Source organism: Egretta garzetta, unplaced genomic scaffold (genome assembly GCF_000687185.1).
Source record: "Egretta garzetta isolate BGI_Z169 unplaced genomic scaffold, ASM68718v1 scaffold211, whole genome shotgun sequence".
Taxonomy (NCBI): Eukaryota; Metazoa; Chordata; class Aves; order Pelecaniformes; family Ardeidae; genus Egretta; species Egretta garzetta.
Genome location: NW_009258673.1, coordinates 1,521,272 through 1,537,623, shown reverse-complemented (window position 1 = coordinate 1,537,623; position 16,352 = coordinate 1,521,272). Strand labels below are relative to the sequence as shown.

Here is a 16,352-nt window from a genome sequence, read left to right as displayed (position 1 = left end):
TGAAAAAACCCATCTACTTAAAAGTATTATTTTAAAAAAAAAAAAAAAAAAAAAGACTAACCAGACAAAACAAAGGGACAGCGCACAAGTTACCCGAATCCTATTGTCTGCACATTCCAGTTTTGGCTTTTATGTAACATTGACTGTACAATACTCTGGTACCACTGTTTACTTACAAGTCTGAACATTGTATAGTTTTAGTGTCTAGAGAGGGATTTTAAGACTGCTTTGTATTTTAAACGCTGCTGCGAGGCTGAAGGCGGACGTTTGGCCGCGGTTACGCGCTTACCCCCCTTCCATTTATTAAACCGTCCGTGACGTTTTCCAAGTGAAGCTTCACGGGAGGCAGGGGGTGCTGCTGGCAGAGCCTGGCACCACAGCCAGGGGTGACAGCTCCCCTTCCTCCAGGCATTACAGGTTGTGTCACCCCCCACCGAGGGGCTCAAAGGCTCCATGGAAGAGCCCCAATCTTCAAAGAAACCCCTCACGCGGGACTGGTACAAAAATACAACAGCAGTTAAAAATCCCTAGGGAGCAGAGGCGTTGTTCCGACCGTCCAGTTCAGCCTCTGGCCATTCAAAAAGTTAAAGGTATAAAAGCGTAAGGTGTGCGAGAGAACCGGCCTTTGTATGCGACGCGAGGCGGGCGATGCAGCCCAGTAATGCAAAAACGCTTACAGAAGAGAAGCGGGTTAGCACGCTGCCGATTGCACGGGAGGGGGGGAACAAAACGGCGTCGGAACACCACAGTGCAAAGATGAAGGACAGATTCCACTAGTGTTAAGTGTCTGCATCGGGATCGGAGCTCCCCCAGCACAGGGAGTTAAGCCTAGGGTAGTGAACTGCAGTCACATCTACTTCTGGACTAAGGGGGCGGTGTGGTGACATACAGGTCATACTGTACAAACTGGGATTTGCTGATATACTGTCCTAATGCCAGTAATCATTTTCTTCATTAAAATCATATACACAGGATGTATTTTAACTGTTAGCTCAGTTCCTTCAAATTTTATACATATTTACGTTCTGTTAACAAAGGTAAAGGATAAAAGTGGCAAAAATAATAAAAAAAATGACGTAAAGCTATGAGCACACGAATGAAGGGATCGCTGCCCTGTGCGAGTTGTACGCTCCTGTGCCGGCCCGCCCCACCCCGGCACACCCCGCCGGGGATTCTCCCACCAAAGCACCCCGTTACAGAGCCCCTCGCTGCCATCGCAAGTCACTTCACAGCAAAAACTCCTTTCCTACAGCCAGCCCTCGACAGTTAGAGGCGGGGAAGAAAGGCCAAAGAACCATCAAATTAAACCGTACAAGACAAAAGCCCTGCAAAAGTGTAAAATCATGAGTCCAGCATCAGTGCTCAGTTTAAATTATGTATCGGTGACACTACCACAAGGACAATCAAGGAAGGGAGGGGGGGAAAAAATAAAAAAAAAAAAAACTTCTAGATTTACCATGCAGGAGAGGTTTTATTACTCTACTTGCCTTTGATAACCTGATTACATCTAAAGTTGTTTAGCAGTTTAGTACTGTGTTAAACTTGTCTCAAGAGTTTTAATTCAACCCAATAAGATGTACAGAAGACAGGGAAGCAGTCAAAAGCATCGCTTCCAACAGACAGAGGTGAAAGGTCAGAGATGGAGCCACGGAAGGGAGGTCACTAGCAGCCACAGCCTTCTCTCTGGGGCTGGGGTTCGCTGGTTAGCCGCCCCCCCTGCGGAGCTGACGGTTTGTGCTGTACACCCGATTCTGCAGCATTCAGATCCAGGCTTCCGTCTTGGATATTCTGGTAGATTTTCTTGGCAGCCTCCAGGAAGGCATCCTCGACGTTCTCTCCGCTAGGAAGAAGAGCAGCGGGGGTTATTTAGGCTACGCTTCAGCCAAGCCATGGGGGTGATGGAGGCAGCTGCCCAGACAGCCTCGCTGGGGTGTGACAGCGCCCCGGGCAGGAGCAGTTGCTACCCTGCCCTCTCAGGCGCAGGAGGAGCGTACGGTACTTCGGGCAGACAAACCATGGAGTCTGATAGCCTGTCCTTGGGATAGCCTCCCATACGGCAACTCGCTCCCTAGCCATTAAATCACTAGCCAGGGGGGAAAAAAAAAAAGCGCCAAAACACCGAGTAGCAAAAATAAGCCAAGGCACTGAGCCACAGGCACGGAGCAGCTCTGGAAGAGGCTTAAAGACAAGGGAGCTACTGTTAATCACCACCTTTTTATTAAAGCGTTCCTTGAAGACAGGCGCCAGTTGGAACCGCATTTCCTAGAGTCCCTGGAGGACCGACCCCCAGCGATCACAATCCTGTGATTTGCCATAAAGGCACAAATAAATTCTAAACTGCTACTAAATTGACATTGTGTGAAGTCGCCGCTTCGTGACAACCGCAAGTAGGGTGCAGCGACTCCTCTCAGTGACCGAAGGGACTGGCTGTTTGCTACAGAACTTGCTCACAGCTCGGAACATCGGAGGGTAGGAACGCCCTAATTGGGAACTGCTCTTCCCCAGGCAGACACATCCTACACTCAAATAACGTCTTAAAACCAAATCGGTTCATTTGAATTCAACAGGTCTTTGCCTGAAGCGTAGCAAGAGGCCTAACTGCCAAGCTACTTCAAGTCAAAGCTGACATGAGTGGAACTGCTGTACGTACCTCACCCTCCAAGGGAGCTCAGAAGTGTTTTGGAGGGGTTTTTTGGCACTTGTAAAACCCTGCTATACCCAAATCCTATGGCTGTACTTAGTCATAACCGATACGCTCCTCAAACAGATCACATCTGAATCGTTACTCTAGACAGAAGTAACTTACGTTTTTGCACTTGCTTCAAGGAACAATAAACCTGTTCAGAAACAGAGGTTTAACAGTCAGTGCATAATACACAACACAAACAGCCCTGAGTCAGGCACATTATGACCTTCAGATTACATGCAGGACACTATTTGAGCACTAAAGGCTATTTTGTGACTAAGTTAAGGCATACACGCAAGCTGATTTCTAGAACTAAGCACAATTAAAAGCTAATCCAGACTACCTGAGGCACAGTACAAGTTTGTACGTATAATTACATTACTTGGGAAGTGTAAGCTTGCAGCTATCAATGCTGCGGATTCACTTTAACATCACTATCCTGTAGGAAATGTTAACAGCTCAAGAGGAAAAACACACCATTTTCTTCAGCAAATTGTTTGGCTTCTTCATATGTAACATCCCTCTGTGCTTCCAGATCTGCTTTATTTCCTATGAGGATTATCACCTAGTTCAGAAGACAGACAATTAGTCCGGGAGAAAGCCAGTAAGCTTTTTCACCACCACCCTCATTATTAACACAAAAACCCAGAAGGAAATCTGTAGAAAAGTTGAGCTGCAAAAGCCATGCATCCTGAGGAAAACACTGCTCTAGCAGTGCCTGCTCCACACCTCAGGAATAGCACCTCCAGCTGTCACTGGCAAACGCTGCAGGCTGTTCTCATGAGAGGGGGTCCTAAAAAGCAGCAGCAGTCCTGCTCTGTATTCGTGAGAGCTGTACTCTGAACCACTTCTGGGATTTGTTTAATCACCTGCTAATCCAGCCATAATATTTTTCTTTCAGCACAGCAGAGAATCTTCCCATGAGCTTGGTGCTGAAGTATTTTAGGGGCATTCAGAAAAAGACTGAAGGAGGAGTTTTGTGGTGTGGTCAAGAGACACAGAACCTTCTTCCCCCATCCCTCCAGAAGACCTGGTCAGCTTTTGCTGAAGATCCAATTTATATTCCAATCTAGGATGAGATAGCATTCACCTCATTACAACCGCAAAGCAAGCAGCAGCAGTAACAGAAGTTAAGGTTTGACCAGAGTTAAGCACAATTTTGTCTCCAACTGCTGAAAAGAGGCCCCTAGAAGACGAGTAGCACAAGACTTTTAGGAGAAACCACTGCTTTTCTGCCCAGGAGCCCATGCTTTTGCTCCAGCTGCAGTAAGGGAAGAGTCACTGTTGCACTGCAGAACGGGGACAACAGGGTAACTCAGAGCTAACTAACTGCGGAAACACAGGCAGCTTCTTAAAGAGAGCACTGCTACCACTGCAGATGCTTTGGCCTAAGCCTTCCACCTCTTACTTAGAGGTAAGCAATCTTGTTTGCAAGCCAAATAAAGTCCAACTTACAGTATTTGGATTGGTGAGGTTCCTTGCATCTGTCAGCCAGCTGCTTAAGTGATTATACGTACTTCTTCTGCAAAGAATCAAGCAAGTACAGTTTTAGCTATGGTATTTTATTTAAAATACCTACGTGCCAACAGCACAGTCAGCATCCATAAACACGCTAGCATCTGGCATCCCTGCTCCTCGCCCCAACCTCCAGACAGACAAAGCAGCAGCATCATCTTTGGACTTAGATCAAAGTTTCAAGAAGCAACTTTAAACCCACAGAGCAACTCTCACACCACAGGTGGAAAGACAGACCAGTTCACGCTTTGAGGATGTGGTAGTTTTACTGCCTTCACAGGGACAACATTTCTATTGTTTTGTATAGAAGACATTAAAGGATTTCCTGTCAAATACTCTTACAGAACACTGTACAGTAGAATAGGTAACAAACAGCACATGAGGTTATTTACGTTTTACTCAAGATTTAAGTAAACAGGAGATACACCTATATACACAGAAAAAAGTGGTTAAGAGTATCAAGAACAGCCCCAGACGAAGATGGGAGGTGTGTGAAAGCAAAAGTATTTTGTGTTGCACATCTGATCAATTATCCTTTTCGCAGCATCTTTAATTTTCACCAATAAAAGGAAGACAGGATAGCGAAGCTGCGAGGAAGCTTTGTTGGAGGAGTAGCCTGTGAAGAGGCCCACAAGTCAGACTTCTCCAGTGCTCTCATCCGCACAGCGTCCCCTAAGCACGCTTACACATCCCACCGCAACAGAGGTAACATTCTGCCCTGTGCCTATGCTAAGAATATTCCTGCCAGGTAAGCAGCAGTATCCGTTGCCTCCCAGGAAGAGAGAAATCCATGTACTCAAGAGTAGATTTTAAGAGCAAAGCCAATTGCTTAAGCAACTTCAACACAGGCAGTCAAGGCCTAAAATGGCAATATCCTCAGGTCTGTCAGCAGTGATGTTTTCCAAGAAAAGCAGCTCACATAATTCCCTGTGTTTCATTTTTAGCTCTTTAAATACTTAAAAAGTATTTAGATACAAACATGTGGTAAGTTTCACACAAGAAGATACAAATCCACTCAGAGAGGAGTCCTTTAAACCCCAGTCAAGGGGACAGACAAGGCAGTACCTGGCTGTGGTATCCAAACAGCTTGCCAAGCACACGGAGCTACGATACCAGATGCACCAGTCAAGACCTTACCTGGTAATGTCATAGACCATGAGAGCTCCTGCTGCTCCTCTGTAGTAGCTTCGTGTGACAGCCCTGAATCTCTCTTGTCCTGCTGTATCCCAAATCTGTAGTTTAATTTTTTGGCCACTAACTTCAATTATTCTCGTGCCAAATTCAACACCAATTGTGTGGGGACAGTCCGCCATAACTGTCGCGAAAAATAAGAGCAAAGATCAGATCTTTCTAGTACAAGGTCTCCATGCTACAGAGATATTACTGTCACCGGTATTCAGTTATCTTTACTAGTTTTTCAGTCTCTAAGAAAGCATCTTTACAGCTACAGCACCCAAACTGTATCACTTAACCAGAAATAAAATAAAGTATTTCCTGAAGTGCTGTTATTTTTAAAAACAGTTATAAAATTCCTTGCCTTCTCCGATGCCTGTATACTGATGCTGTTTGGCCACATATACCAGAAGGTATCAAGTCAGTTGAGTCTCAGTCTATCCTTGCAGAAACAGTTAACTATTTTAATGCAGTAGGAAAAGATAACTTTTAGGGAATTACCAAGATACAGTTAAGTCTGTAAAACAGCTTCAAAAACAAATATCCAAATTGTTTCAGACAGGGTAATAACATGACTGTCCACAGGAAAAAGCCACTTTCATGAGTAGCTATCAACACAGCAAATCAAACCAAAAAGGCATCTTTCTAGTTATAATAAACTCGTATTTAAGAACGATCAAGAAAATACAGAAAGGATGAGTACTTATTCAAACTATCTGCAGTTAGTGACAGTCTTGTAGTAGAGCTGTTTGGCAGGTTAGTTTGTTCAGTTGTAGTGCTTCAGCTTAATGGTGACAAACTAAGAACAAGCCACAGCCCCATCAAGAATTTGGCCGTATGCAAAGTAGTATTTAAAAAAAATCAGTTGATACTGGATTTTAATTAAAAACAACAGTTAGAAAATCCTATTTCTACTAGAACACAGGAATATTTTAAACTGTAGCTCCTACCCACTTATTGCCACATCTCGAGTAGCACACAGTAAAGCCCAACTTTGTACCACTAAATACCTACGGACTTATCCACTAAGAGTGAGCTTCATGGAGAGCCATAAGAGCCAACAGCCACTGCCAACTCCAATACTATGCACATTATTAATAAGAACTGAGGATAATTCTTCATTAGTCATGACAGCACACATGAAAAAACATTGCAGTTGAGACAGCCGGCAGTAAGAGACCATCACACAGGGCAGTCCAAGCGCCATGAGCCACAGCAGCTACAGAGAATGACAGCACTACTTATGTCTGCAAACAGAGCCAAAGAAAAACAAATCCCATCTTTTTGTTTTCCTTTTTGAAGGGCTTAAAAGCACTGAAAAACTCCAACTGCTTGTGTTCAAGCTACACCAACACTGAAAACATGCAAGTTTCAGACAAGACATTTCACTTTGTTTGGTATCAAAATTGCCCAGAAAAGCTGTAAAAACAGAGGTGGTCTTCCCACTCATCACAGGTAGGACTGACTGAGGCAGCAGGTTTGCCATTACTACATCAACATTTTGTTTCTACATCTGCAGGAGTCAAAACAGAAATCTGACCAAGTACAATACAAACCCATACAGATTGAGACAGACACCACATCAAGCTCATGCATGGTGGAAGCAAAAAGGCAGGAAAGATGAAGCACACCAACCAGTCAGAATAAATATTGTGAATGGAAATACTCACACTTCTTTTCTGTAAATTGATGAAGCAAACAGGACTTTCCTACACCCATGTCCCCTGTCACAGAAAGAATAGTTAAGGCTGACACCACATCATTGTTACAACAAGCATTTTCTTCATCCTGCACAACAAGTGGTACAGAGACAGGCAGCCATCCTCAGGTCCAGAGGGCAATGTTCTACACCTGGCTACAGTCCTTAAATTAATCAACTTTTGCACTATAGTTTTGGTAACAGGTACAGGGTTGCAAGCAAGGGTGGAGCAGAAAACTCAAAAGAGAAGTTAATGTGTGCTACTGATTTTACAACTGTATTTCACAAGGTTATGAGCAGCAGACCTGTAAGAAATGGAAACGTAAAATACAACTTCTGAGTATTTGTCCTGCTCCTGTCTTACTTGCACTTACTGGTCAGGACATCAAAAATACCGACAGCCAACCAGAACATACCAAGAAATTGCTTCATTTCCAAAGCCAACGGTGAGAAACAGCAAGATCTTTTAAGAACCAACTTTTCCGGAGGCTGAGGCTGTCAAAGCAGCCTGACTTGCAAACCATTACAATAAGACTGTAGATCACTTACAACTACACAAGATCATTAAGAATTAAACAATTAACAGTAAGACCAGCTCTTCCAGGATAGTAATAAATGCAATCGAATCCCTGACTAAACAGCCAAGGAAGCTGCAGCTAAAAGCAACGTTTAACACAAAAAATATAGCCTGACAGAAGCTTATAAGCCTGCCTAAAGCAATGGATTCCAATTAGCACTTGTGTCTTCAGCAGAGATTCTAAAACCTGAGACTAGTGATGCAGAGGCAGTCAAACTGCTACAGTAAACCTGAATCAACGCAACATCCCAGTTGCGATTCGCATCACAGTTTTTCCCCATTTCCAATGGATTTAGCAATTTTTCTAAAGATAAACTCGATTTAGACAGAAAGAGACCACATGTACATGTTTTTGGCATGTCTTTTTTTCTAGTGCTGTGCAGAGGGCTAAGCATTATGGCCCTAACAGTGATGATATTCAAGAATACTGAAGTATGTGCATCACAAACAGTTATTTTTAACAGTAACTCAGCAATAAAGTGAACTCAATACAGACACTGGTGCTTGCCCTCACTCCCAGTTCACCTGCCACCAGCCACACAGCTCTAATTCTGTGGCACACAAAGGCTTTTGCCTTTATATTGTCAGCTGCTAAAGCTTTAGAGCAAGCATAGTGATGTGAGGGCCTGAGGTTGGACAAGTAACTACTGGAAGAATCACTACTACATAGCAAGTAGCACCCAACACAAGGCAACAAGAGTACAGCCACAGGGTTTGTAGGTAGGCTGTCACACATACACACATTGACATAAACAGGTCGGTGCCCAGCAATACTTACCAATAATGATGTACTTAAAGATGTAGGAATAGTTGTAAGGTGCAGTTGCCATTGTGGCACTAAAACAAAAAACAGAACATGTCAGAACTGCTACTTGTTCACCAAACTCAACCCAATTCATCCATTTTAGTTCATATAAGCAAACAAAACCCTCTTCCCCTCCCCACCCACCCCCTCAATTATCCTCTCATTCACAGTTCCAGTTTCTGTGTACTTCCCCACAGTCACTGAATTTGTGTCAGAGACACGCAGCGAAACTCCCACATCATTTGCTCTGAACCCATCTGTAAGGCCTCTAAGTAGAAACACGCTCTGCGTAGTATTGATACTCATTTATGCAGAAAGACTTAAAGCTGTTGAAAAGCCCCAGTTGGCTCTTGCTTTGTACAGAGTCACCGAGTGGACCAGCACTCGCTAGCCAAATAGCCAATACACGAACTGAAAATCTGACTCCAAAAGAAAAATCTGGAGAGGTTTAAAAAAAAAACAAACCACTAATTTGGAACTATTACCTCACACTTTTGAGACTTGCAACAGGAACAAAAGGAAACAGTGCAGCTTGCATCAAACAGCTAAGAATTAAGACAACAGCAGAAGAATGCTGTAGTAGCCAGAACTGGGGTCCGGACTGCTACACGTCTGTGTTAGAAAAGCGGTACAAGCCACAAATCAGATGTTCAGGAAGTTAGTTAACATCTCTGTGGCTGTGTCAGCACAGCAGCATTACAGCAAGGTTTAGCAGTTTCTCTCTTCCCCCCTCTTAAGTATACCTCACTGATCTGATAAGGTTTAATCACTAATCTTATGGTCTACGGTATTTTGTCTGGGTGCTTCCAGTAGTCCAGAGTTTTCCTGTGCTTTCCTAGATGTAGGAGGAATTGGAACCAGCTTCAGCTATGTAAACCTGCAAGGGGTAACAGCTGACTTACCAACTAATAAGTTAACCAGGATTACTAAAGTCTATACAGCCCAGATATTGCCAGTTAACATAAAGGATGCAAAATACCTGCTTTTCTCCGGCTTTAAGTTAAACTAGATATAGTGTGATCAGGTAAGCAAGTGGAAAATTTCTACTAAGAATTCACCATTTCCTTTCTTGCTCCTGCATGGCAGATAGCCAGCCATTAGAAAAACATGGTATTTTTATAAAGAACGTTGCTTTAGCCTAGAAAGATTTTCATTCAGTCACGTGTCATCCACATGACAAACGAAGCCAGTACTGTAAAGAAGTAAAAACGCAGCAAAGCTTACAAGCCAGTAACTTTTTCAAAAGCAAATTGTTTCCTCAAGCACGATTAATCCCTAACAGTGAGCTGTAGTCCTAAGAAAGGTGACTGACAACAAATCTCATTCACAGTACACAGCCAACAGCCACTGCTTCACACAGCAGAGGTTTAAAGCAAACGCTCTTATCTAGACCTTGGAGGGGGAACAACTCCAACAGGCAGTTAAGGAGGGTTTACTGTGTGCCAGTCGCTGATCTGCACCTTGCCCTTCCTTCATGCTTGGCTCGTGATGCGGAAACTCTCAAGTCCTTCTATCCCAGGCAGTATGGAAAGCATTTATGCTAAGTCCTATATATATATATATACACACACACAGTGTCCCATTAAACCAAGTTTAATCCAGGATAGTAAACAAAAGACAATTTTGGACAGTAGCTCTTGATGTGGAATTCTATCTTGCCAACACACACAAGCGCTGCACGGGTTCCAAGAATAGTAATTTCAATCAAGAAAAATTTAGAGGAAACTCCTCTCCCATAGTAGAGGCCAATCTCATGCAGCCACCCCACCTCTGTCCTCCTCAGCCTCTGGCAAATAACTGCTCAGTGGACAGGCCACTTCTTATTGCTGTACTGGGTAAGAATTCACACCATGACTGAAAAACGCACTGCTCTTTACTCAACATGCCAGCAAATTAACTGCCTTATGTCTTGGAAGTGGAAGACTCCAGAGTTACAGTATCAGTTTCAATACATGCACTGATTATTTTCAACACCAGTAAATAGAGACAAGTAACTGCTCCATGTACAGTTCAAAATTAATGTGTCACTGTGGAAACATCCAGTACTTCAAATTTTCCAAACCCATCTTCACAGATTGTGTTTTTCCTCTTCTCCAGCATGTCCCAATAGCAGTAACATTCAAACTGAGCGTCTTCTGATCTGGCCCACTTGTCCTTAGAGGATACTGAACTTACTACTTGCTTTCCAAGTAAAGCGAGGAGGACTATATTCATGGCTCAATTCAGCTTGATAACAGACAAGGTTAAACTGGAGGATTGCAGGGTATGTAAGTGGAAGTAAAAAAAAAAAAAAAAAAGCTTAAAAAAGCCAATTAATATGCACAAGTACTTCAGGAAGATAGCATGAACTGCACTATTTTCCACAGAAAACAGGTGGGTGCTGCAGCCACAACAGAAAGAAAGGGAAAGGCAAAGACACTGAGAGCACAAATACTTACGTAGTTTGAAAGATCTATGGTGCATTCTGAGAACAGTAGTATCTACTAACTTACAGTTCAAAAAAAAAAAAAAAAATCAGCATTGTAAATTCCCAGATAGGGAACCACTCACGTGGCTATGAAATCCACCCTGCAGAAACCTGGGCAAGCATCTTCCTTCGCAATACTAGTTGACCTAGGAACGCTATGCACTCAGAAATACTCAAAGAAGTTTCATGTTTCCGAGCACATGATTTTACAATATTCCTGCACATAACAAGTGCGGGGAACACGTCTTACTACACAAGCTTGTGAGTAGCACCACTGAAAGGTGAGGAAAAATTTTTTTTAAAGCATGGACAAACTGGGAACTCTGTGCAAGCTATATCACAAACTGAATTAGAAATTAGTCTCTTAACTAGAACCTTTACTGCTAAATATACTCTGTTTATTTGACAGACTGGTTTTGCTTGCTAAGATATGCCAATTTTCATTATACTCTTTAAGTAAAGAAGTCTAACTGCCATTTCAATATAAAAGAAACTGTCACTGCTTTGTAACATATGCATCAAAATCAGTTCCCAGTTCAAAGCGAGAGTGAGAAAACCAAATTCTGTGCTTGGCAACAAAGTCTACCAAGAAATGGGTGAGAAGGGACGACTAATTTCAAGCCACATCTTTATTGGTAAAACTTCACCCTCATTCTTAGAGTGACATTAGGTCCCTAAAGGTGGTGAGAGATACCACTGTGTACAGCCAGACCTAGCGTGCTCTCTCCAGAGCTTAAAGAAACGTATTATTAATAGCAATGCTAATAGATAAATTCACTCATACCATGAGTCTAGACCTTCTCTCAGGTCCCAGAGAGTTGCTGGAGAAGTTACTGTGTCTGATAGACACAGGTAAGGAAAGGTTGCAGAAACACAGATACTATGTTTTAGCACCATTTCTGAAGTTAAACTAAAGAAAAAAAAAAAAAAGCAAAGCAATACTTTGGTGTTACATTTATTCCAAGGGTCATGTTACAGAAAAGATTCTAAAATACTCCAAATTATTACTAAAGGTCAGGAATCTTTTCTGGAGAACAGACAACTTCTTAAAAAAAACCCCAACACTAAATAACAAACTCAAACACTCAAATTCCAATAAAGATAAGCAGGAATCCAACCTGTACTCAGATCTTGGAATAGAATTGATATTCCAGAAGGGCTCTGTGCTGAAGGGGGAAAATAAATGCAACAAACTAAACATAGAAGCCATGGCAAGAATTCAGCCTTAGAAAACTTACAATCTCAGCATTTACTACAGATAAAGAAGGAAGTCTGGACAACATGGGTGCACAACAGGATTCAGTAAACACACAAAAATATTAGCTATATGTTAATGCAATGAGTTAATGTAAGTTGATAGCATCAGCCATCTGTAGAAACTGGAGTTCTACCTCCACTTCACAGCTCTCTGTTCCAGACATGTGAATCTTAATAATGCCAACTACAGGAGTTTGGGGTTTTCCTCTTGGGAGAGCAGGGGACTGCAGGACTGAGGAAGTTGCACGTACGTACATGCAACTTCCCTTCAGCCACTGCTGGCATTATACACTATGACATCAAAGTTAACCAACTCTGAATTTACTGTTAACAGAAAGTAAAAGAAGTTTAGCATGGAAGTTTGGTCTACCTGCCATCTCTCTTCTGGGAAAGTCTGCCAACTTAGGACAAGTTTTAGCTCCCTTTTCAGAGTAACACTTCCCCAGAGTTTAGAGCATTATTTCAGGATGGCAACTAGCCAGAGGATCATGCTTCACTATACACAGATTGCTGCAAGTTTCAAAGCCTGTACAATTAATTACTCTATTACAGCAAGGACTAGAAATTTTACAGTGAACAGTGTCACCATAATCCATTTTCCATATATCAACTCCTCCCTTAGAGGATTCTTTTTACTTATATAAAGTTAAAGATGACCTTAATGAGATACTAGTGACACCTACGTTTCCTCCTCTAATCAACAAGCACTACACAGGTATTTTGACATCTCACTGAAGCCTTATTTCAAGTATCAGCATACATCTGTACAAACTTGGATAAGGTGGTTCTAGGCGCGTTGCCGTAACATTCTCCATCAGAGTAATGCAACTGTAAATATCATACCCATACCAGCTTTTGCGAGACCCATGCAGTTCCTTCCAACCCAACTCAAGGACATTAGTCGATTTTAACCTTCACTGGTTATCATTTGCATAGAGAAATTTCATAGCTTTATGCTCAGCAATAAGCAGGTCTATTATCAGAAAAGACTAGAACCTTAGGCACAGGTTTTATTAGACACTACATGTGGTTAATACCATCAGCTGCCAATCCGCACAGAGATGATACACCTGAAAAGAGCTATCTGCTTCAAACTCAGGACTGTCTAATTCGTACAGGTTCCCCTTAAAAACATACCACTCTGCAGCCAGAGGACCACTGTTTAGTTAGTCTGAAGCAAGAGGCACTTTCTATTTCATCTGGCCATCCAGGTGTTCTTTCGGTCACTCCTCAAGGATATGCAACAGGAAAGGATCTCACAGTTGAAGTCCAGTTCCCTTCTATAAAAGGTAATGCCATCATATCATTCCTTTCATAAATTGAAACAACTTTTAAAGAGCTGTCAAGTTTTTTCATTTGGAAGAGAATATTGATTGCATACAAGGGGAACTGTATGCAACCAATAATAACTATTATTCAGAACAGCTTCTAAATCTCTACACAAAATGACTAGGTAGCTACCCTCTTTCCCAGGGCACAATCTTCCTTCTCTTCCCTGCATATTTACTTAAGATGTTAATTAACAGTGAACACTAAGAAGAGATCAATAAGTGGGGCAGGGAGGACTGGGGAGATGTAGAATTGTTTCAATTCATAATTGCACTCTGGCCCCATGAAGACTTTTGTCAAGCACATGAAACAATGCAGTCTAACTGGTACCTTACTTCAGAAGGCTGCTAGAAATACAGTCTGTAACTGCTTCAGCTGTGGTCTTCTGTAAAATCACACCATACTGGAAGGTAATAACAGTTTTGTTACTAATTAATACACTCAAGTGGTGAACTCCCCTAAGTCTGTTGTCCATAGCAAGCTATGAGGTCTATTAGAATTGAATTTCATTGTGGTTCTATGACTCACACACCACGGACATTTAGGTCTTTCTAAACATATAAACATCTCTGCCCTCTTTCAGATGACGGGCCCACAGCTTCCCTGGTCAGTTTATTTATTTTTGCATGCTCGTCTTTAAATACCCTCCTCCAAGACTGATCCCTGAGGAGTCTCAGCAGCAGCCTGCTAGCAGCCCAGTAACTTTCACATCTATCTGACAACATTATTTGTTGCTGGCCAGTTCCTCACTCATTCTTCAGCTCTTCTCCAGTCATCCTCTCTAGCTTTCCCCATTTAGATTTCATTAAAGCATCTGATTAGCACAAGACAATATATTTGTCTTAACTGATCAGACAGCAACCCAGCACGCTTCCTATGATCTGCTGTTGAAGATCACTTTGCATTTTCTTATTATTTCCATGTCCAGTTATTCTTTCTCTGAAAGCACAAGGCCTGCATGCTACTGGGCTCACATTAACAAGCTTGCAGCTGTGCAGAGCCCCGTTTCAAGCTGTTCTTGAAGAAAAGCATTTGCCATGTTCTTTAATCATGTAAAACACCTCAACTCAGCCTGCAGCCTAGTAAGTATTTCTAAAGACCTTCAGGCCTTCACTTCTCTTTGTATAGGAGAACTTTAACTTCATTTTTAAATCAAGGCTACGTATCATATTATTTTCACTTTTTGATTTTCCTCAATAGCTATCTACTCATACACACATTGTGTTGGTTACCCTTTTAATGGTTTCACATCCTGCTCCATCAAGTTCCTCCATTTTGTTTCCTAAACTTCCTGCATTTATATGCACACACCTCATTTCTTATTAACCACACCCTAGCACCACAGCTACATTAAATATCGCATACCTGTCCTCATCAGTAAGAGCACTTTCTCCGATGTCCATTCTCTCAGCCATAGATCTTTATCCATTTGAATATCCTCATTTATCTTATTTTCCTCTTCCTATAAAAGAGTCTAACCTGTAGCACGTGTCTGTGTTTGTTCGTAGCAGAAGAGTCAGCTTCCAGAGATATCGGGTAAGTTTAGGGACAGCGTATACAGAAACCAGAAGAGTTTTGTTGTCAGTCTAACAAATCAGAACAACATGCAACTGTCTGGAGTCATCGCCTTGGAAAACACAAGTCAAACTCATTTTAGAACAAAATTAAGTAAGGTCTACCTCCTTTGTTGCAGAAAGATACAGCAAAGTAAGAAACAATCGTAAGCGGGTTCCATTAGATGCACAGGAGTAAGCAAGAATTTTAAGAGATCTATTTACATTATAAATCCAAGTACCACCAGTATAACAGGTTTGTTTCAAACTGCTGTCCTTCACAGTCGCTTTCTTTTTTCTGTTGTTATTCATAAAATGGAAAAGGAAAACAAGAGCTTCTTCCTTCCACTCAGATTTATGACATTTTCAAATCCATACAGGAAGCTAGCAAATTCCCTTTTAATCCATATTAAACTATGTGATATTTAGTTATATAGTCCCCCAGGGTTGAGATTTTCTTCCCATTCCTGAGCAATGCCCAAGCACAAGAGGCCCTCAATCCAAACCATGTCAGAAGTCAACCCCAAAAAACCAACGCATCCCATACGATAACATCTGGCTACTGGAAAAGTTAGACTTCTCACTTGGGGTTTGAAATGATTTAGGATGTAGACAACCTGAGTAAGCCTTGTTCACAGACGGGCACTTTTACCTCTGTGAAAAAGTATCATACAACAACATAGAACCACTCTTTTTCAGAGGTCTAGAAAGAAAGGTCCACAAGAAGTAACCTCCAGAGCAAGAGAGACCCCAGTGCAGATAAGATGCCTTTTCCCAGCTTTACTGCAGGGACAATTCAGTACAATTTTAATTCACGACAAAGCTGTCCACAGATGTTATAGAAACCTTAAGAGAGTACTGCAAATGGGCAACAGACAACTAGGTGAAAGAACAGAACTTCATTATTTTGTTTAGCCCAAATAAGCATTGACAAAAGAAAACAAAGCACAAGTCTAAAATACTTTTGTCGCTTTCATGACCAGGCAGTGGCACTCCCCTCAGCCCTCGTGAAAGTTATTTTTCTGTCAGAGTTCATGGCAGCACGGATCAACATAGCAATCAACAGTACAGACAACACTGCACATCGGCCACATACACAGTATAATATACACATGCAGTAAACACCCTACGTGCAACCGCAGCAACTGGGAAGGGGCATATATATATATATATATGAAAATACCGCATGGACACGAGTCCTGGATGGTGGCGTGTTACCCAGGGAGCGTGCAGCGCAGGGGAGGAACGGGAGGCGGTGGCGACAAACCGTGCAGCAGCGGCCTAGCTCCTG

General features: G+C 42.2%; 1 protein-coding gene across 6 annotated transcripts; it reads right to left on the bottom strand.

The window, feature by feature from the left end:
* Positions 1 to 39: 39 nt before the first annotated feature.
* Positions 40 to 16,346, bottom strand: RAB14 (RAB14, member RAS oncogene family). Of its 6 annotated transcripts, XM_035888583.1 has the most exons (11): positions 16,245 to 16,346; positions 14,874 to 15,135; positions 13,839 to 13,911; positions 13,317 to 13,459; positions 8,429 to 8,487; positions 7,045 to 7,098; positions 5,339 to 5,516; positions 4,142 to 4,208; positions 3,164 to 3,251; positions 2,807 to 2,837; positions 40 to 1,840 (listed from the first exon to the last, which is right to left on the bottom strand). In XM_035888583.1, the coding sequence occupies exons 5-11, from the start codon at positions 8,478 to 8,480 to the stop codon at positions 1,663 to 1,665; spliced, it is 648 nt and encodes a 215-aa protein (XP_035744476.1). In that variant the 5' UTR covers positions 8,481 to 8,487; positions 13,317 to 13,459; positions 13,839 to 13,911; positions 14,874 to 15,135; positions 16,245 to 16,346; the 3' UTR covers positions 40 to 1,662. The 6 variants fall into 6 exon arrangements, with proteins under 6 accessions (XP_035744476.1, XP_035744475.1, XP_035744477.1 ...); XM_035888582.1 differs by lacking the exon at positions 16,245 to 16,346 and having other exon boundaries at positions 14,874 to 16,202; XM_035888584.1 differs by lacking the exon at positions 16,245 to 16,346 and having other exon boundaries at positions 13,844 to 13,911; positions 14,874 to 16,202.
* Positions 16,347 to 16,352: the final 6 nt, after the last annotated feature.

Excerpts from the sequence above, each read along its gene's own strand:
- RAB14 (XM_009648837.2), bottom strand. Across the intron at positions 5,517-7,044 it reads TCAATTTACAGAAAAGAAGT|TTATGGCGGACTGTCCCCAC; the intron begins GTGAGTATTTCC and ends TTTTCGCGACAG. Across the intron at positions 1,841-2,806 it reads CTTGAAGCAAGTGCAAAAAC|CGGAGAGAACGTCGAGGATG; the intron begins GTAAGTTACTTC and ends TCTTCTTCCTAG.